At 40.8% G+C, this 25,387-nt stretch overlaps 1 protein-coding gene across 3 annotated transcripts in view; it reads left to right on the top strand.

The window, feature by feature from the left end:
* The window catches only part of TMEM255B (transmembrane protein 255B), a 66,372-nt gene that overhangs the window by 16,047 nt on the left and 24,938 nt on the right, over window positions 1-25,387 (top strand). For 2 of the 3 annotated variants that reach the window (XM_032100487.1, XM_032100486.1), the window contains one exon: window positions 14,240-14,329. The exons of the other annotated variant lie outside the window; for it this stretch is intronic. In XM_032100487.1, coding sequence (XP_031956378.1) covers window positions 14,240-14,329 — 90 coding nt within the window. The remainder of the gene's footprint in view (window positions 1-14,239; window positions 14,330-25,387) is intronic. 3 annotated transcript variants of the gene reach the window in all.

Genomic DNA, 25,387 nt, shown 5'->3' with positions numbered 1-25,387 from the left:
GTGACTAAAGATTTGCACTGATTTGGATGTTTCTAACTGGCAGACAGAAGGCATTTCAAGCATAATGTGTCAGTGTCCCTTTTTGCATCTCCTGCAGTCTGCAAAGCAGGTTATGGATTGAAGAGCAGTGTGTAAGGCACACTTAGTCCAGCCGGATGGGTGAAAAACATGATACTGCTCAAATCAAATGGATTTGATTGTAAGACGTGAAGTGTCCTCACTTGTTTGCTTGCTTGCCATCTCCTCGCATTACAGGACAAAGTATTTCCAGTTAGGAAATGAGATGCTGAAATTACATACAGAAGTGGGGAAGGCTGGGTGTGCGGGGGGGCTCATGGCAGCAGAGTTGAGCTGAGAGCTGAGGGTAAGTAAGTAGTGCTGAGGGAGTGATGTAACAGGTTTCTCCTCAGAAAATATGTGGGGGTGGCAGGAGCTTGCACCCAGAAATGGATCACTCTATAAATGTGCAATGTCGATATGACACCATGCATGTAATTTTAGCTAACCCAATGGATAAACCAAGCACTGGCTCACAGTTTCCACTCACACGTCTCTCCAATGCCAGCCTCACCATTCTGTTTGCAAGGGTGAAAATCAGCACCCTGAAGCTGTGGTGCCTACAAGAGCAATGGAGAGGTGCAGTGGGGAGGTTCAAGGGCACCAGAATAGCTGTCAGGGTTTTGAATGTTTGCAATATCACAGTGCTGCCTGCAAGAGCCCTCACCAGGGCTGTGGGAGCACCACCGACAGCAGCACAGCTGTGGCAGAGAGCAGGCAGGAAGGGCATGGGCTGAGGTATGGGAGAAAAAAGGACACAGGGAGGATGGGGAGGGGTCATTGGAGCAGGAGTGACCCCTCATGAGATGTGAGTTAGCACAAACCTTGGTACTTAGGATGGAAGCAGTTGTCTGCAGTAGGTCTGACACCCAAATTCATCCACTGTTCAGTCTTCCTCATGTTTTCTTCAGGTTAACAAACATTTAATTTTCTCACTGACATGTCTAGGATATACTCAGATATAAACCTGGTGCTCAGACTGGTCCTTGACTTATTCAGAGAGATGGAGGCATCACCTCCAGCAAAAGCAGAATTTGAAAACATGAGGAAGGTTAAAACATGGAGCTCTGCACACAGACAGAAAAGGCAAAGCTATTTATTCATGTGCCTTCTCAAGGGATGCTAAGTTTAGGTCCCTTAATACGCTTGCTTCGCAATCTCTGTCAACAAGAGTTAGATTTCAAATGAAGTGTTGAAAAGACACTACAGCTGAAGTTGGAGAAACAAAGCAATAATTTTCTCTTCTGTTTTCAGATGATAGACTTCCCTGACAATGCATGCATCCCTGTCCTGCATTGACATTGTGTGAGGTAGTATTTCAATATTATCTCTGATTATTTTATTGACACCAGACTTTACATAAAATGCCCAGTGGGCATTTTCTGATGGACGTAATCTATTTACAAGATAAACTGGTTTTGAAAAAACTTAAAGAGGTTTGTCTCTTCTGAAAGCTGACTCACACATGTAACTGCTTCAAAAAATCCTTTATTCTGAAACAGATGTAAAGGTAATGGTTATTAGTACATGCACCCCCCAAAAATACTGCTATATTTATATCTAATTTGCTCTGTTCAAAAACATTCTGTTTCATTTGCTGTTTGCAAATCAAACATTCTGGAAGAAACTGGCTCTAGTGCATATTTTGATCAAAGATATACTAATTACTGATTGATTTCATATCTCATATTAGGATAATTAAAGCAGCTTGTTCTAATAAAGAAAGACCACTGAAATTCTGTAGATCCCCTGAGACTATCTTTGATGTTCCTGTGCAAATAAATGGAAGAAGCCTTTAGTGTGTTGCAGGGGAAATGCAGAAAACATAAAGGCAATCTTTGTAATTACCAAGGTATTATTTCTCTCCTAAACTCAAGCTTCTGACAAAGTTAGAAGCACTTCTTTCTATCAGTGTTGATTTTCTGTATGCTCATATTTCACACAGTTCCAAGAAAAACAATTAATGCTGAGGTAAAAACATTAATGATGGAAGAAATTAGTAATCATCCTTCTCTTGTTTAGTGTCTTTAAAATGATTGAAACTGAAAATACCTACTAATACCTTTTCAGTCATAAATGTGTGCTAGGTTTTGCAGTGTGATCTAACTACGCATTTCAGAAGCAGACAAGATTTATATAAAGATAATCAGAATAGGTTGACACTGACACTTGCATGAGCTCGAGAGGCTCTTCTTTAGGTGTCTGCATTTTTTTCAAAATATAACAGCATCTTGTTAGCTGTTAAGTTCAAGCAGCTTATTCTTTGAGAACATCTTCCTGCTCTCTCATGACTAGCTCTTCAAGACTATAATGAGGTGCTCTTCAGAGGCATCTTATTCCCTCCTTAGGTTCTGGAAGAGGCCTTTAAGGGTGGCTTAAACTAGATTTTGGAGTTTTAGTTAGCTGAAGTGTGGTAAGAAAAATCCTGTGTTAAGTGACAATTATACTTCTATAATACTGAGGATATTACAAAAGATATCATACTATAATTCTGCCTGGTTTTGAGTTTAGAGCAGAGCAGCCTATGTATAGAGGGCCCATAAGCATGGTGTAGTTTTGGGTATTAGCTGCCTTATTTTGCAGGGATCAGCTTTGAGACATCTTTTTAATCCTTTTTGGGAAGGATTTGGAATGTGGTCTATCCATGGTAGGTCTGGGACATCTGTGTTATTCCTTGTAATGCAGGAGAATATTCAGCAAAAACAGGAATAGAAGTGAAATGAATAACTGGAGATGTTTTGAAGGCTCAGTTATTTCAGCTGCAGAGGAGGAAGATAGGTGATATATCTGTGGGTATGAAAGCACCATCGAAAATGAAGACAAGGGAAATTAAAAGAAGAAGTTCCATGGGCAAGGAAAATGTAAATAAGTGGGAAAGTTGTTTCTAATTTATTTTAGTCAGTATAATATTATGAGAGACATTTTGCTGTTATTAATGTTATATATTCCATTAATAAAGACTGAGTAAAATACTTTGGATTTCTTTATGCAGTTCTTTGACCTCGTGCATTTAATGTGGTGATTTCCAATTTATAATAAATGTAAATACCCACTGACACAAAGAGATCTTTTCTCTTCCCTCCTTTGCTCCTTCCTCTATCTTGCTGACTCCTCCTCCTCTTCCCTGCCCTGGCTAAAAATATTCTCCACTGGTTAAGTGAGTAACAAAGTTCACAGCCAAGTGAGCATTAGACAGCAAAAGTTAACTGGTGGGGCTGCATGGGTAAGGGTAAGGTTACCTGACTGGGTAAGGGTAGAGAGAAATCTGTGAAAGGAGGGAACAAGACTTGTCCCTTTTGCTAGGAATAATTTGTTATATCAGCTTTCTGTGGTGTGAAACCATCATCTAAGTGTTGTCAGTGAGTTAAATGCCTGAAGATAGATAGCATAAATTTCCCAACAGTGTTTGAGAATTTTGAAGTTCAGGGACTCAAAAATAGATGCTTTCACTGTGCAAATTACCAAAGGAGGTGTGGGAGATGTTTACGCTCTTCCTTGATCTAGTTCCTTATGGATTGGCATTTCATATTACACGTCTACAGGTGTATGCTTTCAGATTTTACCAGCACAGATTCATCAGCTAGACATGCAAATATTTATTTATATGTAAATATTATAATATAGAAATGTACTATGACATTATAACCACATAATACATGATCTGTAATATATGCTCACATATGTACATGTATGTATTTACAGCTGACATGTCCTGCAAACACCTGTGATAATGACAAAGAAGTCTATGCCACTGTGCCACTGACATTTTGTCTTTACTGGGCGAAATGCTTTTTATGCTCTTCATAGATGTGTGTGCCAGGTTGTTTCAGCTGGCAAAGCTGTAATGGGAAGCACAGCCAGGTCTGTAGCAATCTTTGTGCTCCATCATTAGGGCTGTGTCTGACATACCTTGAGAGATGCCACCAAGTACCTCCACCTGCAGCCTAGCACTGTAGTTCCTTCTCTCCCGCGCAACCCCGTGCTGGTCCACTGGTTGTACCAGTCCCAGCTCTTACCCACCTCAGGTTTCTCACCTTGTGACAAAACATAGGATTAGCTCAGTCTCAGATAAGAAATGACCACGTTTTCACTGTTACCATTGGAAGAAAGAAATGGATTACTGATTACAAAGGAAAGATTTTTGCAAGACATACTTTGGGTTCTATTTGGGGAGCTTCCTCAGCAACCAGAATTACTTTAGTTTGCTTCTGGAAGCTTAAATTCTATAGAAACAGAAAGAAGATATATACCTATATGAATGAAAATACATATTACCATCACCACAGCTTATTTTCAGTACTGCAATCTTTAAAGACTGTCACCATTCTTTTGAGTCAGAGACTCAAAACACCAACTCAGTTTAAGTTCTCTATCTTAAATGGCAGTCTTTTGGGATGTGGTTCCTTTCAGATCTGTGCTTGGGAACAGCACATAGGATTAAATGTATAATAGGGCACTTTTTAACTGTCAGTTTGTTTTCTTGTGTTGTTTATGTAATGAAAGTGTTGCTGTCACACAGTTGAAAACAAAAGTAAACCTTATGACCCATGAAATGTGTTTGGAGCAATAAAGATGTCAATTACTCTTCGTAGGAAGCAGGAGCATGGGATAGAAAGTCTCAGTAGGAACCTGGGATGAGTTCTGGTGTGTGCATGGTGAAGAAAGTGAGGTGGGGTGTGCCCTGTGAAAAGGACAGGCAGTTGTTGGGCCTCTTGTTGAAGAATTAGCTCAAATTAAACAGCTGAGCATCCCTGATGGACAATCTTCCAGCCCTGTAGGTAGAATTTCACTACATGAAAACTTGTAATTTGTGCATTTCTGATAAAGAGTGTGTGTGTATCTTCAAAAACCAATGCAGTCACTGTGTAGTGAAAGAGGATTTGTAAAAACAGAGACTTTGGTGTAAAAATAGTTCTTGCTGCTAAAACAGTCAGCTCTAACAGTCTTGATCTATGTCAATTCCACCATTTTTCACCAGGAATCATAAACTTTTATGACACATGGTATCCTATGTATTTTTGGCTTGGTATTCTCATGCTGCTCTGAACAGCTGTTTAAGTCATGAAGTGACCTTGTTCCGGTTTAAGCAATAAAAGACCATCCATGAAAGGAAGTATGTGATTAATTCTGATAATGTCAGCACTGTTATCAGTGAATCTAAATTTATTTCACTTTTGCTCCCTTTCCTTTTAATGCTGTATTTAGTTTTTTCTTCTAGACTAAATTTTGTCCTTAAATGTGTAATCATTTTTAACTGTTCTTATCTAAGTGCTTTTGCTGATGTTTGCAAAGGGGAATTCATACCAGTTTGAAGTGCCTACTAGACTAAGACTTGATTAAGCTGGTTCCAAAACCATTAGCATTTCTTCAGCTGTGAGATCCAGGTGATTACTCTTTTCTGTATAAAGGTGGCCAGAGAACAGCACTATCTGGAAAAGCACACTACACTGAACTGCCATGAGAAGCCCCAGTGCTCCCCTACATAGCAGTAAGAGTCTGAAACAGAGGGAAGGGGGTTGATCATACAGTCAGCAGCTAATTTAATGGGATGGAAGAAAAGTAGAGCAGAGCATATGTACTGCACCTCCTTGAAGTAGAGAAGGTCAGCCACTAGGGAAGTTGGATCAATTCAAACTTGGGACAAAATGTGCTGCTTGCTAGAAGGAAAATCAGGAACTGCAGTAATGGTTACTGGGATATGATCTGGGGTTCTTAGATGTTGTGGAGGCTTAAAAGAGCAGTGGTAATAAAACTAACCCTGCACCAGGAAAAAAAAAAATTTTAGGTTTCCTTCTGTTTCTTAGAAAATGTAAAACAAGTACAGTTCAGTCTCATTTAAAAAAAAAATGTTTTAATAATATCTGTTGGACTCCAGTGAAGTCTAAGATTCTACCAAAATCCCAGGAGACCTGATAGTGCATCATCAGTGGTGGCATTTTAAGTGAATCAAGACAAGCATTTTACTCATCAGTGAAGGAATTATTTTGAATTTAATATGTGTTCATTTACACATATATCATATTCATTCTCTGATTGCAGTGTAATGGTGACTCCAGTTTCAAAGTCTTAAGTGCACAGAAACTGCTTGATATAGGGTTTTTATTCAGTAGATTGGTCATTCTAGTAGAGATTTGCTTGTAAAACAATTTGAAATCATTTTGTAGCTATTCTAAGTCTGGTTTTGTAGCTGATATTAGATTATGAGAGAAGAAAGAATGTATTAATCAGGTAACCTTTCCCAGTAATTTTGTTTCGTGTTTCATAATGGCTATTGATTTAATTCCCACCAATCTTTAATTTCTTGAAAATAAAAATATAGGAAACTTTGTTTTTATTTCATATTTTATTTCATATAACCTTTTTCACATAAACGGTATCTTCTTATGTTTTATCAGGTTAGAAAAAAAGACAAGATGAGCTACAGAAAGAGTAAAGGAAATGCGTTGGTATAAGTTAAGGATTAATGCTCAAGAAAACATTTCTAGAGGGTGGAAACAACAGAGACCTAGACAAGGGAACTGTTAGAGTTAGCATGCAACGTTTTATTTGAACAGTACAATGTTAAGGCAAAATGTTTCCATGCTACTCTTCTAGGTAACTGGAGTTGCAGAGGACTTTTAAGCTGCTGTACTGATCAGCTGTGAGGATGGCACATCTGACAGGGAGCAGGGAAGGAGGACGGGAGGGACGCTCGGCGGTGAATGGCTGGGGAGGCCTTGTGAGGAGCTTAACATCAAGGGTACTAGGGGACAGTTTGGAACTATGGGCTTTCATGCCCTAAAGGGAAATAGCAAGCAAACATGGCTGTGTGAGCCACCTCCAGTCATGGGGCGCAGCCCAGCCATCACACAACCCCGGGCATGTGTCCATGTGGTCAGATGCTGAATTCCCCCATCTCCATAACAAACTGTCACAGCAAATGGCACAAGTAAAGTTCCCAGCAACTCGAGCAGTCTGTTCATCTGACCAGTGAAGAAGTAGTCCCTGTCCTAAAGATGTCTGTGTGTGCCTTTAGGAGCTGGAGTAAGCACACTCAGAACCTGTGCTCTCTTTCTTTTCTTACTCAACTGTTCTGCATAAACCTTCTTGGGCTGGGGCAGAGCTAGGACCATGAAGTCACCCTGCTGCACATTTCCCATCCTTGGACACTTGTGCAGCCCCTTGCCTTTGTGTGTAGCCTGTATGATGAATTATCTACAAAAGCTGAGCAGCAATACCACTGGAAGAGAAGAAGAGAAAGCAGTGTGCCTACTTTTTACTGATGCCTACATATGATAAAAATTAACTGTGAGTACCTAAGGTGTAACAAAAGGTATTGCAAATCCTGACTTTCACAATTTTGCCCTTCAGGAAGGATGCGAGGCAAGAAAAAAAGATAAATTTTCCAAATGAAAATTCTACCTTAATTTTGAAAGGGGATTTTAATCTTGTTTTTTTTCTTTGGCATAATAATTTATAACTCTCATGTGGTTTCTGTATTCTTTCCCCTTTGTTTATCTAATTAATTCAATCTTTTTATGTATGTGAGGTTGCTTAAATTTCTCATGGGACTTCTCTCTTGCCTGTGTTACACCAACTGGCCTTTTCCTGTTGGTATTTTTCCTAATTATCCCTGACATGATACTGGGAAACAGCAGACTTCTTCACAGGCAGTAAAACAAAAGACTCCTTGACCACAAACAACAAAATAACCCCAGTCCTTATGATTTATTCATTACAGCTAAAACCTAGCTTTTACTTTGATAATCCCTAGGACTGTAAATTACATGGAACAGGTGAAACAATCTATTAGCTGCTGTCAGCACTTCTGCCTCCTTCCCTTCTGTCATGGCTGCATGGTGTCACCTTCACATTTGCACTGAGTCTAGTGCTCATCGCTCTCTACAGTCTTCTGATTTAACTCGTTTGAGGGAATAAGTAGTTTCTGCCTATGGAGTGAGTTTCATTGGCTTCCTGTGTGTTTGGGTAAGCACAGGAGCTGGGATGCAGGGATGCAGCCCTTTGGGACAGAGCAGGAGAAAGGGCTGGACAGCAGGGAACCAAACTAAGGACTGGAGAAGAAGATGCCCTTTGAGTTGACCATGAGCAATCACACAGGCTCAAGTCTCTGCCCTGAGATGCTATTAATAACAGAGGGAAGGAAGAAAATCTGAATCAAAGATCTTTGTTTTTGCTGGTAAAACTGAACAACATATGACTGGACTTGCTGAGTTCAACAGTGAAAAGGCTGTAGTTTTCTTACTTGGTCACTTGATCTAAGAATGAGACTTTAGAATCTAAAAAACCTGACAACACAGAATCATAGAATCACAGGATGGTTTAGGTTGGGAAGGACCTTAAAGAGAAGATAACCTAGTTCCAACCCCCCTGTCATGGAGAGGGATATCTTCTGCTAGGCCAGGTTGCTCAAACCCCATCCAACCTGGCCTTGGACAGTTCCAGGGATGTGGCATCCACAGGTTCTCTGGGCAACCTGTTCCAGTGTTTCACCACCTTTACAGTAAGGAATTTCTTCCTAATACCTAATCGAAGGCTTCCCTCTTTTAGTTTGAAGCCATTCCCCCTTGTCCTCTCACTACCTTATGAAAAGTCCCTCTCCAGCTTTTTCGTAGGGTTCCCTTAGGAACTGGACTGCATGTCATGAAAGTCTTTCACCGTTACGAATTCCTGTCATTGTACCTAGTGCACGGCTATGACTGCAGTTGGCGTTAATGAATAACGAACATGGTGTAATCCTATCTCCTGTGGTGTGACAACTCCCCAGCAGAGCCTCAATTACAGCCATGCCATTATTTAAGAACCAACCTTTGGAAAGAATATGTTGTCAGGCCATAAATTGTGGAGCACATTACCTGGTGTTGTGAGAAACCTCCTAATTAGCTCAGTTGTGAAAACTGTAGGAGTCTTGCCCATGTTTCACTTTCATGACAGCAGCAAAACATTTGTCCTAAGGGAAGGGAAAACTGTTGTGTTGTGCTGTTGTGTGAGAAGGGGCCACACAGGACAGGGCATTCCAAATTAGAGAAAATTAACTCACAATTGAAGTACTTACATACAGACCCATTTCACAAGACAGGCAGTGCTTAGTTGACAGCAGCGTCTGAAATACAGTGCAGTGCAATGAGTTTAATTGTCTTAATTTTGTGGGCTATTAATCTACAGACTTGCTGAGGTACTATGGTAACAGATGCAGCTCCTGGCTGAGATTGGTTTTTCCAGTTCCCTGGTTGCACCAGGGTGGAAAATCATTCTCTGTTTTGGATTTGTGATAAGAGTTTTTGTAAAGTTCTACATCATCATCCCCATTGAAAAAGTGCAGCAGACTTATTTAAGCCTATATTAAATTCTGATCTTGGGGACATGGGGAAATCAAACCAGTAAAAAGGCCCACAGAATTAAACTGTAATTTGGGGAATGTAATTTTAGGGGCAGCCTACAACAAACTGCGCCATGCATTTATTTTCCAAATACTTGAACCTGTGTGGGAATAAAAAAGGACTTTACAAACCTGTGGTATAACATTTACACAGCGTTTTGCAAAGACTTAACTTTCTAGAGCAAAAAATACTGAGTGACAGTGTTTCTCAATTTACATTGATCAGGGTAATTCTGATTCCTTCTCTGCCTGGAAAAGAATCCCAGAGAGGCTTGATGAACAGTACAATGCTTGGAGACATTAGGGGATGTGCAGTGCAGAAGTAGCCATTTAGCATGAGCAAAGTGAGTCTGTTAGATATAATGTAACTTGCATCTAGTACCAAGGTGATTTTGAAAACAAAAATCCATGCATTTTTCAGTCTCTGATCTGCTTGGTCTAAATTGAGAGAGTGAGGCCTCTCACACAGTATCTGGTGCTAGAAATGACTGTCATTATCTGAGACATTTTGGCTGAGGATAGGTAAGGGCTAAATTAGAATCACGAGGAAACCAGGGATGTGCCGGAACTGAGAGTCTAGCTAGCTCCCAGAAGTATTCCTCAGGGATGTTGGAAACAGCCAGAGAGGTGCCAGCCTGTGGCCAGCATGTGCTAATGCTGCAGAGCAGTGTGGTTTTCTTTGGGTCTGCTGGCAGATGTTGGCTGCAGGTCTCTCTGCATGTGACACAGCAGGGACATGTCACCAGCAGCATGTCATTCAGCACACAGCATGCCTGGGGACCTGAGGGGCAGTGTTTGTGTGCAGTGTGTGCATGAGAGTGTGGCTGCAGCTGGGGTGGCCTCATCAAACTACCTCTTGGGTCTGGTCTGTGGCCAGCTCATATCTCCAAAAATGGGAATTGTTGTGGAAGACTTGGTTGCCAACTCTCTGTGCCAGGTGCATTTCTGGCAGCTGAACAAGAGTCTGTGACTAGCATCCGTGGCTACTGTGTATCCCCTGCTGCCTTCACTAGTCTTGCGTGGACAGGAGGGTGACGGTGCAGGCAGTGGTGTTGTATGCCTGCTGAAGGACAGGAGGTTGTCCAAGACAGGTGAATTCTGAAAAAAAATGCATGCCTTTTCTGAAAGAAGGCAGCATGCAAGAATCTAGCAGTCCAGTCGTTCACTAGTTTTGCATTTTTAAGCGTTTTCATATTTCTGTGATACTGCTGAAGATAGATTACAGCTCTTCAGTTAATAATGGTTACAGAAGTCCCTCATTCCATGTGCTATTTTGCTCTCCCTTTTGCTAAAACCCTTCTGTTAAACAACTGCCTTTTGGGTTTGATTGTTAGGCCCACACTGAAAACACAGAGTTTTCAGTGTTTAATAAATGGTTTTATGGCTCCCTTGTAAATAACCAAATTACTGTACTCTATACAAGAACCAGGTGCAAACATGTTCTGGTGGCAATAGCTATAGACAAGCACACCAGTGGAACAGCAAGAGCAAAACTGTTTATTGAACAGCTGTTCAAATATATTCCTATAAATAATGAATAGTTGTCCTGACAAAACATAATGCTGTTGAAAATGGATATAAGATGATGTGATGGATCAGTATTTATTTTTTTAAAAGTGCTATTTCTTTCACATGTCAACAAGCATTCTCTATCTTTAAATGAACTCTGTTGCTTTTCTTTCTAGACAGTCCTAGACTGTCTCCAGCAATCCCCTACTACTCAGGAAAATTAGCTTTTGAATTTACAACAGCTCTTCATTTAGTTGTCTTGGCAATTTTCAGAAGTAATTAATTTTGTGCTCAGTTTTTTGTGTTTCTCACATTCTTAATAAGCAATGAGAGTTTTAAGAGAGAATATAAATCTGTAATTTTATTTGAAGGAGGTTTTTTTGTGTTGTTCTTGTATTATTACTTCTTTTATCGTTCAAATATCTATAAGGCAATTTAAGTCATAAAAAGCTCTCAGTGTCACATTCTGCCACTTTGGCATCATAATAAGTATGACTTCAGTCAGGAAATGGTATTGATTCTAAAGGGATGGCTCACTGAAGTAGTTGCTAGTAGGCATGGATAAGATCAGCAGGCTCTGGCTGTAAACCTTTGACTTGCACACAACTCCTTGGAAGGGTAGATGATCTCCAACATGACAGAGGAGTGCAAAGCCAACTCCATAGCTCCTGTCTATACTGTGATTTACTGCACCTTTATATGTGGTCCCCTAAGGCTATATGGTGAAACTGAAATGCCAGCACACTCATTAGGTGATTTAAGCTATCTCCATGAGTGGAAAATGTTGGTTTGGGGATTGTAGATCATCAATAAATTGTTCATGTGTGAAATGAAAAGCCACCTTGAGGTCAGCTTCCAGTAAGTTCAACTTGAGCTCAGGCAATTTGGAAACACCTGGCTTAGCCCACTAATTAGTTGATTGACTGCTATGACTTGAAAAACAAGATAGAGATATCAGACAATAATGGCTTAATCAGAACTTTTAAACACTGCTGCTTTTTCAAATAAAGAGATCAGGATCTGTAGCAAATGCAGCTGCCACAGGGCAGCACAGCCCACTGCTCTGCAGTGATAGGAGTCCACAGCCTTCTAGATCTGATGAATTGCATGCCAAGATCTTTAGACAACCAAATTCATGAGACATGACCTTCCACACTGGAGAGCCACGGGCTAGCAGAGGTTGAAGGGTGAGGCAGCCAACAGTGCTTTCCTAGGGTTTCAGCCAGATGGAGCTGGCTGCAGGGGGAATGCAGCAGGTTCCCAAGATCTGACGGTATCATCAGCCTCAGCCACGTTTGTGTGCCCCTTTTGTCCCCATGCTGAGGATTCAATTCCACAGCAATCCCTATGGCAGTGCTGATTTGCCTCTGATTGCATGAGACATGAGCTAAGGAGAGATTAAAGGAATGTGTCAGAAACCACTGTGATCCTTCTGCTTTTAAGTTGCTTGTTTTTTTGCCAATTCACCAAGAGCTCTTATCTCCGAATACGTGATGTTGCTTTGACTTATGTGTCCAAGCTGCGGGCTTATATGGCTGTAGTTTTTTACTTGTCCAATATAAATTTTTTTGAGAAAATCACCAATGCTGCATCCCCTGGAAGCTCTACTGACATTGGACTGTGCTTAACCTAGCTCAAGCTAGAGTCCATTTTTCAAGTGAGTTAGCGATGCCTTACAGATTTGTGAAAATGGGATCTAGGTAATGCAGATCTGGATTTTGTATAGGCAAAAGGATATATGAACTGTATGGATGTAATTTTGGTAATTTGTACCTGGGCATTTCAGGACTACATGTTGTGAAGGAGCACTTAATGACTAGTAAATAACAAAAACATTCCACATTATTAACTGAATCCCTTTTCCATGTGCTCTATCAATAAAAGATGCTGTCCTGTCAGTTTTTAAGAAAATCTTTTAATCTGTTGCTGTTATTAACTATAACTTAATACTGTTGTAAATTAAAATGAACCTATTGTATAGGGTGTTTCAAAGGGTTCCTCTTGTGACTTTGCCTGAGAAGTGCCAGAGACATTACATTAAAAACATAGCCAGAGAGTGCATGTTAGGTTCACCTTATACCCTGCAGGAACCCACTCATCCAAACTCAGGATGCAGAGTCCTCAACGTCACAAAACCCTCTACTCTGGGAGATGAAGGATTGACAGCATCTCTTCCTCTTCTGATGGCATTGGGGCTAACCAGCCCAGGGGATCATCTTGCCAAGTGTAGAGTTGGTCTTTCAGGACTTCATCTCACCTGGCTCGCAGCACTGCACCCTTCAGGCGGGACCTCAAAATCCAGTGTCATCTCAGAAGCGTGTGCCAACAGCACTCCGACTGGTCCCTGGTGGAGATGCATTCCATGTTCTTTCTAAGTCCTGTTGCACTCTCCAGAGTGAATTGGGCAGGAAACTTGCCGTGTCTGGGATTGTTCTAGCCCTGCAGTTGCTGTCAGAGCTGCAGCACAGCGAGCAGGAGCCTCAGCATGCCCAAAGTGCACAGCCTTTCACCCCGAGCCCTCCATACCACCACACTGCTTGTGCCAGAGCTGTGCTCCAGCACTGCACCATCCACAATCCTGCTGAGAGAGAATTAATGGTGCTTAATGAATGAAGCAGTCTGGGAGGTAGAACAAGGTCTGAAGCTATGGCTAGTAGGCTAATGAAGACAGTGTGCTGTCTGTGCTGCAGCTGGGACACTCACTGAGCTCTGCTGTGCTCTGCTGTGCCCACTCTGAGGCTGGAAACCCCAACAAGGGCAGGGACCAAGGCAGCACACCCCAGCCCTTCCACAGGTACCAGTCCTGTGAATCTCTGATTTTTTTGTGGCATAAGCTATTTGGGATGACAAAAGATTTTGAATAGTTCACAGGCTAGTTATTAACTTACTAAGGATGTCTTTATCTGTTGGTGTGAAATAATACCACATAGTAAAGCTCTAAAGATTTATGTGATCCAACGGGAACATGACTTTTTGCCATGTCCCTATGGCAAAGCTCTGCTGTTTTATTAAATAAGTTGATTTGGAAGAAATCACCTTTGAATTTAATAACTCTTGCAGCTGACCTAATTTTCTCTTGAAAGATTTAAACTTTTTCTAGTAGGCTTGGTGGTCTGTCAACTCAGCATCAAGAATTTCTGCCTTTTTACTACTGCATGAGTGTCATCCTGACACACTGATCTAAAGTGAATTACAGCAGCGGAAACCATAATTTCAGAATACTTGAAAAACTAGTGTAATTGTTTTACTTAAAGAATTTTACTGAAAACATTGCTCCATCTGTTATTCTCTTCTCAGTTGGTGGCCTCCATCGTGTTTATCAGCTTTGGTGTGGTGGCAGCCTTCTGTTGTGCAATAGTTGATGGAGTGTTCGCAGCACGGCACATAGTAAGTACAGTGATTTTGTAATCTTTCAATTTGGATTATTTATGTCATTTCTAGCAGGAAAGTATTTTCTTTTGGTTTATATTTAGCAGTATATTAAGGTTTTGATTGTTCTTGGTGGAGATTCCAAATAGAGAGGTGATATAAAATGATGTAATGAAAGGCATGCTAAAAGGTATATCTGCTTAGAAAAGGAAGGCGTTTCAACCACTACCAGCATTTGTTTCCTATTGCACAAAGGCTTTGTGGGCACAGACAGTGATGAGCACCAGAAGACCTGATGGGATTTGAGTATTCCAGTTTATATGTTAGAAATGTGTTGTTTGCTGTTCTATCTTTTGTGATAGAATACCTGAAAATCAGTCTAAACCCTAGCTTTTAATTGAGCTTTGATTTCCAAAATCATCAGGAAATAAGTAGTTATACGTGTTAATAGACATTAGAGGTCAGATGTAGTATGCTAAATAATACAGCAACTGTGATGGTATATTAGCCTCTCTCTGCTATGAAATACCATGGGCCTGCTCATCTTTCTGCTTTTGTTCATTGAGGGGCAGCATAACCACACTGGCATCAGTGGAACCCTACTTGAATTTCTGTTAGCAAATACCTCAGAATAACTAGGCTTTAGATCACTTGGAACATAAAGTTATAAACTGTTTTATATTTTACTGTTATTGAAGAGGGCTTTGAACCAAACGTGGGTTTCAGAGTCACACATGTATTGCATAAGACAAGAGACATCTATTGGTATAACCAACTGAAGCGTGCAATGTGAGCATGGATAAATGCTCTGGATTGTAGGATTGATGTTTTGTGCTATACAGACCCTGCATGATGCTGAAGTGGCCTGCTTTTTCTTGGATTTACCCTGTAGCTGGTCTGGATGACACCTGGTTTAACTATCTCTGATTAGCATAGGCCCAGGGAGCCTTTCCATGGGAGCTGCTTAAAAGAGGAGGGGAGCAAATTCCTATTTAGATTCCCTGCTCCAGAAAAATCAGTGGTTGAGCCCTGGAAAACCACTGCCACTTATCGAAATTTTGGACCTGTCCTGGAGTGGCTGAGGGAACTGGGGTTGGGAGGCTATTTATTTGAAAGGAGGTCATAGTGAGGGGAAGGTCAGTCTCTTCTGCTATGTTCCACTTGAAAGTTTGAGAAGAAATGGCCTTAAGTTGAGCCAGGGGAGATTCAGATTGGATACTGAGAGAGTGGTTAAGCATTGGAGAAAAGTTTCCCAGGAAGATGGTGGAGTCACCATTTCTGGAAGTGTTCAAGAGGTATCTGGATGTGTCACTTAGGGATATGGTGTAGCGGTGATTTAAGGTTGATGGTAGGACTGGATGATCCTGAAGGTCTCTTCCAACCTAGATGATTCTGTGATTGTGTAATTTCCCAGGAGCTGGACTTATCTCTGTCCTGCTTTAATGTGATCATTAGGAAGTGTTCAGATGGCACTTGTACAGTCTTACACCTTATAACTGCAGTGCAGCTGTGCAGCCACAGCCCCCCACTGCTGGGGGTAGACACAGCTTCTCTGAGGCAAGGTACTGTGTCAGGGGACAGTGTGTGCTCAATCTCAAGCACAGAGACAGGCGTCGCCCCTCTCTCCTTTCTAGGTGTCTTCAGTAGGAGAACACCAAGGCACAAAGTCATTGCACTCACCCAAGTAAAACACATTTTACAATCTGGGGTGCAGTTCTGTGTCTGGTTAGGTCAGTGTCTGGATATGACTGCATCCCCTATGCAAAGCTGGAGGCTGGAAGGGGCTGGTCACCATCCAGCCATTCCCCAGAGTGCTGGAGATGTACAGCCCAATAACATGATCCTGCTTCAGTCACATCATGACAGGCTTCATGGAAATCCACGTCCATTTGTTTACATTTGGGCTTAGTTTTGTGTGTCACAGCTATCTATTGCTGTCTCCTTCACCTATTGCAGAGCAAAGAAATACTAAGTAGCACCATTTGTTGGAAAACTAATTTACATCTCAGTATGATCACACTCACTTCAACTCATTCTCCTCTGCTTAATAAGGAACTTGATAGGATCAGGTGAAGTAAACGTGTACATCACCAAATTTCTCTGACTAAAACACCTGGGAAAGTCTGTAGGGTTGATAGTGTAAGTGTGCTCCCAATGTAATTTACAGGAATGGTGGGGCCTTATCAAAAGAACATGTGCCATGCAGACTACGGTGTCATTGCCACTGTGTTATGTCCTTTTTGCATCACAGCTCATTTCCTACAGGAAGAGCATCAGCACCACATTCAGTCCATTCCCTACAGGCAGTACCAGCCTTTTTCAGACCTGGGTTGTGCTGTTGCCACTTTGTCCACTGCCTTTGGGACATAACTGCTGAAGAGTTGGACTAAACTGTCCTCCAGTCAGGGAAAGGACAAATTCCTGCCATGTCATAGCAGGTGGCTAGTCTATACTAAAGCCATAAGCTTTTTGTGAGAAATGGTAGCTAAAGCCAAGCAGTCTTCAGAATGACAACAAATATAACATCCTTCACACAAATTTGAAATAAGAAATGTGTCCCCTTCTTCATTTTGCTTTTAGCTTCATTTGAGCTGGGAAGGATGTGAAGAGGACAAATCACATAATTACAGATTTTTCCTAGTATGTGCCTGCAGTGGAGTGGGGACTACCATTGTTGCACATTTTCTCCTGCTCTTATAAAACTTGTGGATAGAATAATAAAATACTTTTCTCTGTTTTATTTCCTTCCCAAGAAGGCATGAAATTGACAACATTTCTTCCAGGAAATGGATGTATTTCAGAAAAGAGATACTTAAATTATTTAAGACTTACTTTGCTTTATAGAAAGCTCTGGATCACACCATTTATAAAATTAAGAGCACTGAAGGAAATGTAGCTTGATTTAAAATAGCAGTAGCTTATTTTAAAAATACTGCAGATGTAATTCACCTTTTAAAAAAAACCCAAACCAGAATCAAGTGAAATAAATCAAAGTTGAAATTAAAGTGTAGTGATGTTATTTCCGAAAAATATGGTGATTAAAGGAATTTATGTGCATTTATGTTTGCTTGAGACATTTTGTTATTTAGCAGACAAGAATAGTCCAATTGTGCTATTGGAGATCATTCTACAACCTCCTCCCACCACACCCTGCCACACCTCAGCTACACATTATTCTCTGCAGTACCTGCAACCTATTATTCATGACTGCAAGCCTTGACCATTGCCACATGATCCTTAGCTTTGCAGTTGTGCTCCAGGAAGAGCCTAAAATAGCCAGCAGCAAGAAATCCAGGTATGAAGTGAATAAATTGCCTTTTCCAACCTAGTGTATTCTGTGATTCTGTGAAGGAAAAGCTGGGTGCTATGGAAGTCAGAGTTGCTTGTCCAAGTTAAGATCTAGAATGCACACCAAACCAAGCAGTGTTACGTTGTTCCTCTCCTCTTCTGCAAAGCCACTTCTGTGTAATATAGATTTAATTTAATTTTCAGCTGACCTAGTTTCTTCCTCTTGATAGTGATGGCTTAAGGAATTAATTAAAATAGAATATATCATCAGGTGCTAAGCCCTGAAATGAACCTGAGAACAAACCTAGCTGAACTAGAGGATATTAAAACACTCCTGGATTCGGATCTTCGCCCACATGGTTTAAGTGCAGCTTGTGGACTGCTGAAGTGTATCAGCTGGGTAATTACCCACTGATTTGGGAGTTTAGATATTAAACTTGAGATATTTGTCTTCTCTTTATATATGTTAACTCAAAACACTGTTCAATGAGACAGGCATTTTATGTAAACTCACTTTTTGGGGGGCACAGAGACAAGGCGATGGGAAAATGGAGTCTTTGATCTGAGGGATGCTCATGCAAATTGAGCTCTGGTTTGTAGAACTCCAAAGCTTCTCTATTAAGTAGTGTCAAGTTGTCAGCCCCGACCTAGTGCACAAATAGCTGCATTATAAATACATTCTATGTGATGAAGGTCTGCTGGTTTCTGTGGTACGAGCAGTTCCCTGGCAGAGGCGCAGAGACGCCCGCCCAGCAGTGCCCTGTGGGCTCCCAGCTGCTCCCTGAGGCCTGGGCAGAGGATGCTGGTGCTGCATGTGTGCCCTCAGGAGCTGGCAGCACCATCCGGGGCTTGCACACCCCGCGGCCGAGGATGTTAATCCTCTGCCCATCTTTGGAGCTTCTCATGCAGGTTACAGACGCTCAGGCAAGGACAGCAGCAGGGTGACCGGCAGCTTTGCCAGCCACCGCGGCATTTTACTACAGGGTGACTCCATATGCCCTTGGCATGGAACACAGGCCATAGTCTTGCACACTACAGGCCAGATGCTCTAAAAAGCCATTTGAAAATGTTCTGAGCAAGCCTGTTGGCTTTCCCTTTGAAGAAAAAACAAAATAGTTGTATTCCATGTCTAATAAAGTTGTTACCTTGACAACAGTTGGTAGAAAGCACAACTCAAAGAATAATTTCTCACTGGAATTAAGTTAGATGGATTCTCTGGAGAACAGCACTAAATGCATTTTACGTTCTCCATGTTGCCACATGAGACAAAATTACAGCTAATTACTTTTAATTCCATTTCCATCCTGCATGACTCATTAATATAATAGCATGGCATAGCATATACCATAAAAAGCATCCAAAGCAGTGTGGTCAGCTGGTCAGGGGAGGTGATTTGCCCCTCTGCTCTGCTCTGGTGAGACCCCACCTGGAGTGCTGTATCCAGCTCTGGAGTCCTCATCAATACAGAAAGGACATGGACCCCTTTGGGCACGTCCAGAGCAGCACCACAAAGATGATCAGAGAGATGAAGCACCACTCCTGTGAAGACAGGCTGAGATAGCTGGGGTTGTTTAGCCTGGAAAGGAGAAGGGTCCATGGAAACCAGCTGGGGCCTTATAAGCCCTAAAGGGGCTTATAAGAAAGATAGAGACAAAATTTTTGGCAGGGCCTGTTTTGATAGGACAAGGGGTCATGGTTTTAAACTAAAAGAGGGTCAATTTAGATTAAATATAAGGAAGAATTTTTTGCGATGAGGGTGGTAAAACACTGAAACAGGTTTCCCAGAGAGGTAGGTGGTAGGTGCCCCAGCCCTGGAAACATTCAAGGTCAGGTTGGACAGGACTCTGCAGCCTGGTCTAGTTGAAGATGCTCATTGCTACTAGATGGGCTTTAAAGGTCTCTTCCAACCCAAAGTATTCTGTGAATCTGTGAAAGGCTGTGCAGTTGTATTTTTGGTTTTTTAGTAGAGTGAGTACTAAACATTTATAACTGAAAGCTAGTGCTAGTTCAGTAGTGATTTTTATATTGAGGGTCCACCAAGGTAAAATTGTTTCATTTGTGATCTTCCTAAATATAGAGTGCTTGAGTTTCCAACTAGTGAATTTTGATGCCAATGGTCAACTATCCCAGAGTATTAATCCTAGTATAAGACATTGCATCTGACACTGAGATGGGAAGCACAGATTGCATTCCTAGAGTACCAACCATTTACGGGGTGGAATTAATTCTTTTTTATGAACTTAGTTCAAGGGTTGGAGCAAAGGAGGATTCTTGCAACCAGCTGAAGCCCATCTGCCAAGATTTCTCTTTTGTACTGCAAGACAACCACATTCACACATCCAATACTTTAAATCAAAGGGCAAAAACTTTGAAAAGGAATTTTCCTGGAGGGCCTGAAAAGCTTGGAGGCTGTTGTACTATCACTTTTGTTCCTGTTACTCAGATATATTTTCCCTGTGAAGCACATTACAGTTCAGGATTGCCCAGTCCTGTGAAAGGTAAATTAGTCAGAGGTACGTAAGTCAAAAGCCTCACAACAGAAGTCACAAGGAAATCTAGTAGAAGGGAATGTACTGACATTACAGAAGAGTTTCAGACCACCCCCACAAGCTATTTTGAAACCAGATCAGAACTGGACATATGATGCTAAGCTGTGTTGGTGTGAGCAAAGTGGTGGGACCATGTGGAGTTTGATCTCTGGCTTTTAACTGACAATATAGGAATAGCCTGTGGGACCACTGTGAGATTACTGATTCCACCTCTGGTATTTCTTGGTGCTTTGCCAAGGACCTTATTGACTTGGAAAGAGTTTGGAGAAGAAAAATCTGAAATCTGAAGTGGTAGCTTTTAGTAACAGTACTCAAAAGTTTGATTTATTTCATTTAACACAGGAAAGGTTGACAGGTAAATTGATCATGGCCTCTCTAATGTATCAGTGTAGTCAAAGGTTATCTGATAGCAAAGGGTTTTAGTCTCTTGCAAAAAACAAAGTAAATGCAGTGAGTTGAAGTCAATGCTAAAGAGATTCAAACCATGGAGCAGACATGGTTTTGACAATAATGAATTATGGAAGCAGCTTTGTCAAGGTTATGGATAGTTCTCCATCACTGAAATATTTAAATCCCAAGCTTCTTTTTGTGTAATCTTATGAAGCTTATCCAGAGGTTATGAACTTGAAGCATATGTCTTGGAATGAAATTAGCCTTTGTTATTCAGGAGGTCATTCTAGAGCAGGGTCTTCAAAGAAGGCTCCTGTGAACTATTTTTACAGTCAGGTGAAAACTCTATTACCTCTTGTTAGACCTGTCTGTGTGGTGCCAGGACCTGTTCTCTGCTGGAAAATGTTTAGGATTTGATAGATTAAAAACACTTGAAAATCATTTATCAAGATTTCTGATCTAGGTTTGCTGGTCTTCAAATCAACAGAGGAAATGCAATCTTTACATGAACATAACTGAAGTAATATCTCTACTAAAACCACTATTACTCACATACTGGATAACGTACAAAACAACCCAATGATGAATACATTCAATATATTAATATATATGAATACACATATATTGAATGTATTGGATGCATCCAGGGACTCGTCAACTAAACTGCCATCTTACTAATGTTTTCTGGTCTAGAACACAGATACAGGGTCTTTGTACCCACAAATCTGCAGTTGGATACTCCTCTGTTTCCAGACAGGTAAGTACTATGCATGCAGCCTGAATATACTGACATTACAGAGGAGCTGGTGGTATGCATTAGTTTGCCAGATATTTTGTAGTAAGAAAAATGATGGCAACCCTTTTTTATGGAGTACATCTTATGATTCCCCCTTGAGTTTGCAAAGCCTTTCACCCTGGCAGGGACAAAGCCCCCTGTTTATACAGTGCCTTTTTTTTTTTTTTTTTCCCCTGAAATTCCTTTCAGGTTTAGCCAAATTGTAAATTCTTTAAAATCCCTTTTTTCTTCCCCACTGTGACTTGTTCTCCCGAGGGAAAAGGGCTGGTATTGTGCCAACCAAACAGAAATGTCTAAACCATTAGGCAGCACACACACTGTGTTTGAATATCAAAGAGGAATTCACTTGCTGTGAGAAGGAAGAAGAGAGGTTCTGAATTCGTTTCCCCTCTGCCCCACTGTATAGAACAAATCCCTTCACTGCTGGCAAAACCAAGGGTTGGTCCAGGATTCCCTAGGCCCCTGACATAAACACGGGTCCATTGGCTTCCCTCTTTGAGATGTAACAGCCCAAATTGAGATCTCTCATTAATGTCATTACTTTGGTCATTCAAATTGCAGCAAGGCAGCTTTGAGGGAAGAGTTCTGTGCAGATGCAGTAAGACCATCTTACTACAATTACATGCAATAGGGAGGGAGGAAGACTGCTCTTCTGTTTTAGATTGGGAGTTTGTACTGTGAGAAAACGTTAAGGGAATGACCCACATGTTTGACTGTTTGAAAGCTAATGGTTAAATGCCACTGCCATTTAATGGCATGATCCCGTTGCACATAGACCACAATGTCAGTGTACAACTGGGCAGAATTTTTAGCACAATGGGATAGTAGCAAATCTGGCACTTTCAGTTTCTTTGGCTCTGAAAATTAATTTATTTTCTTTTAGCTTTGCTTCTAATGTATTTAGATAGGTACAAACTCCACTGAGTACATTGTAAATCAGCTCCAGAGATAAGGAAATAGGATAGGGAAATTCTACACTGAAATTTTAGTGATATTGATAATCATATTATTAATGCAAGAAATAATATGAGATGTGAGAAAGTGAGAAGGATTTGATCCAAATTTAAAATTACACTGGTATTTTAGTTTCCATGGATTATAGTCTTCTGCATTTGTACATAGACTATAGTCTTCTGCATCTGTGTGGTTTCTATATATCCAAAAATCAGGTGAGTGACAGAGACGGCAGAATTTGTTCAGCAATGTAGAATAGCAGCTTGGGTCAGGGGAGATTTATTGTCTACTTCCATCTTTACTTCATTACTTTGCAAAGCACCAGCCATGATGGAATTTATGCAAGGCATACAAAGCAAGTTAATTACACTTTAATCCTCAGAAAGGTGGGTAACTGGGGCAAAGGGCTTGCAGTCTGTTCTGAAAAGCATAATCTACTTCACTCTGATGTGCTGCCAGCAGAAGATAATTTCCTTTATTGTTTCCTATTCTCAGAAATGTTTCTAAACTAACAACAGACATTTCTTTTCTGTGAAAAAACTGCAAAGCTTCTACACAGATATATAGAGGGAGAGAAAGTAACCACCTGCAGACTTCAGATTGCAGCAAAAATACTTCACAATTTTTTTCATTGTTTCTCAAAAGAAAAACTGTTTTCAGTTGCTCAGTGCAGAAAATAGTGGAGTTAAAAAAAAAAAAAGGAAAAGGCATTGTTTATTTACATGGATCTGAAGTCTTTAAATTCTACTAGAGTAAAAATTAAGGGTGTTTCAGTATGCTGCAATCTGCCCTAGCAAAAGGTTTTATTTGCTTCACCTTTAAGAAGAAACCATGATTAGTATGAATAATCATATCATGTAGCAGGAATTTCTCTCTCTGTGGGTGGATGATTATTCAGTTGCATATAACGTCCATGGAAAGTATGTTCCCAGGTATTCAACAAAGTTTTGATAGATGATTATTTATGGCTCTGTTAAGAGCTTATTAAAGTGTATTGCATCACCACTGCTAGATTATGGAACTTCACACTTGTAATATATTTATTCAGTCTCTTATGATAAATTCCAAGGAGGTAACATAGTTAAGAATTTTTTTAGCCAAATCTGCCTAGAATTTTCTTGTGTGTATGGCTCAGTGCAGTTCTCTCCACATTCCCACCCATCAGGATATTCAGTGACTTCTTTGCCTCTGGAGCAGTGAGTGCCATGTATTTCAACATTTCTGATCCTCTGAAATGCATCTGAGCTTCAAAATGACAAGCCAGTGGAGATGGGGAGAAGCTAATTGTACCTGAGCAGTCAGGGCATTCATGAACCATTTCACTAATTGTTTAGACTATTTTACTTTTACAACTCATGTCTTTCCGTTCCTCTTGAGGCTTCTCTCATGGACTTTTTCCTCTCTTACATTTTGGGGCCCAGTCCTGCAGTCCTTCGCATTTGGATGAGCCCTGTCAGCCTGGCTGATGTGTGTCAGTGGGGGTCTCTCTGTTACAGGAATGATAGGGAGCTTTGATGGCAAATTGCTGGGCATAAACACCTGCTTTCTGTCTGTTTTCTGCTCAATACCTAACATAAAAATTTCATACATGAAGTTGTTATTACATTATTTAAATTATAATAGGGATATGTTGTGCCATGCCCTGAAAATTAAAATCAACAGTGCAATGTTAATTAAGCCTCCAGCATTTAATTTGTAGATGTAGATATTAAAATACATATCTATTGCTCAATTAGATGTTTTTAGTGCAGCCTCTTTTCCTTCTCTTTGCTGTAAAATAAATCCAAAAGAACATTATAAATGAAACCCCTGTACATTTCAGTCAGCAGGATATTCAGTATTTCAGATGTGTAAAGGCAATGTCTTCCAAACTGACATTTTTTCCAGTAGTGTACTTAGAGATTTATATGAGATTAGCTCAGTTGGTTAAAGCATGGTGCTCATAATGCCAAGGTTTCAGGTTTGATCCCTGTGTGGGATCATTCCATTCACTTAAGAGTTGGATTTGATGATCCTTGTGAGTCCCTTCCAACTCAGAATATTCTGTGGTTCTGTGACTTCTTATGTATTCTGATGGCATTAAGGCAAAAGGAAGGAGATGGAGCAGTTTTTCATGTATTTGAGTTACATTACCAGAAACAGAATAAACAGTTCTTGCATTCTTGTGGAAACGTTAATTACTCACATGGCACAACATCATTACAATCAAGACAGAGCAATCAGTTCATATAACAAACCCTATAATCAAAGTAATGTAATCAATGCAAGTAATCAACTATAATAAGCAATTAAATACCTAACTGCATCAAGCAATAACTAAAATTATAGCCTTGAATAGTATCAGCTAATTGCATCATTAGAAACTTGTGTAAAAGCCAGTGGTAAGTCTAAGTTTTTAACTACACAACATAGCTATTGCAGGTATTGTGGGAAGGTCTGTAGCCTCACCCTGAGAGACGTTAGTAGCAAGACTTGACTAAAGAAAAGCAGACCTATTCCTGTGCCTTGGATTTGTATTGGCTTGGATTTACTGTATTAAGGCAGGAGTAGGCTTCCTCACTGGAGCCTTGTGTGGCCTTATCCCCAGAGCAGCCAGAGCAGCAGCCCCAAGCAGACAGGCACTATGTCACTCAGCAGCTCTGCACACACATCTTTCCTTCTTGCCACCACCTGAGCCTGCATCAGCTAAAGGCACTGGAGCCACTGAACCTCCTTGGGAATGTGCAGGGGAGTCAGTTCTCATTTCTTCTGCCTGTTCCACTGCACTCCATCTGCTTGTGAAGGCTGATGGGCCTTTCCTCCCACCTTCGTGCCACAGAGAGTGTGGCCAAAAGTCACTGGGAGAAAATCACCTGTTTGAAGAGGACTTAATCTCTTCTAATCGATCTATATCCATCTGAGAACAGACCTGTCAGTCCACATCAGAAAGTGACCATTGTCCAGCAATGTGGCAGCTCCAGCATCTGGAGGCTTCTCATTTGACTGTAGTGGTACTACAAGACCACAAACCTCACCAAAACAGAGTAAGACTGAGGCTACCACTGCAAAGTGTGTGTTTTTCAGCCATGACAGTGTACAGGTACTCTGAATATTTACTGG

Source organism: Corvus moneduloides, chromosome 2 (assembly GCF_009650955.1).
Source record: "Corvus moneduloides isolate bCorMon1 chromosome 2, bCorMon1.pri, whole genome shotgun sequence".
In the NCBI taxonomy this organism is placed as follows: Eukaryota; Metazoa; Chordata; class Aves; order Passeriformes; family Corvidae; genus Corvus; species Corvus moneduloides.
Note: the sequence above shows the minus strand (reverse complement) of the source record. Positions and strands in the feature narration are given on the sequence as shown.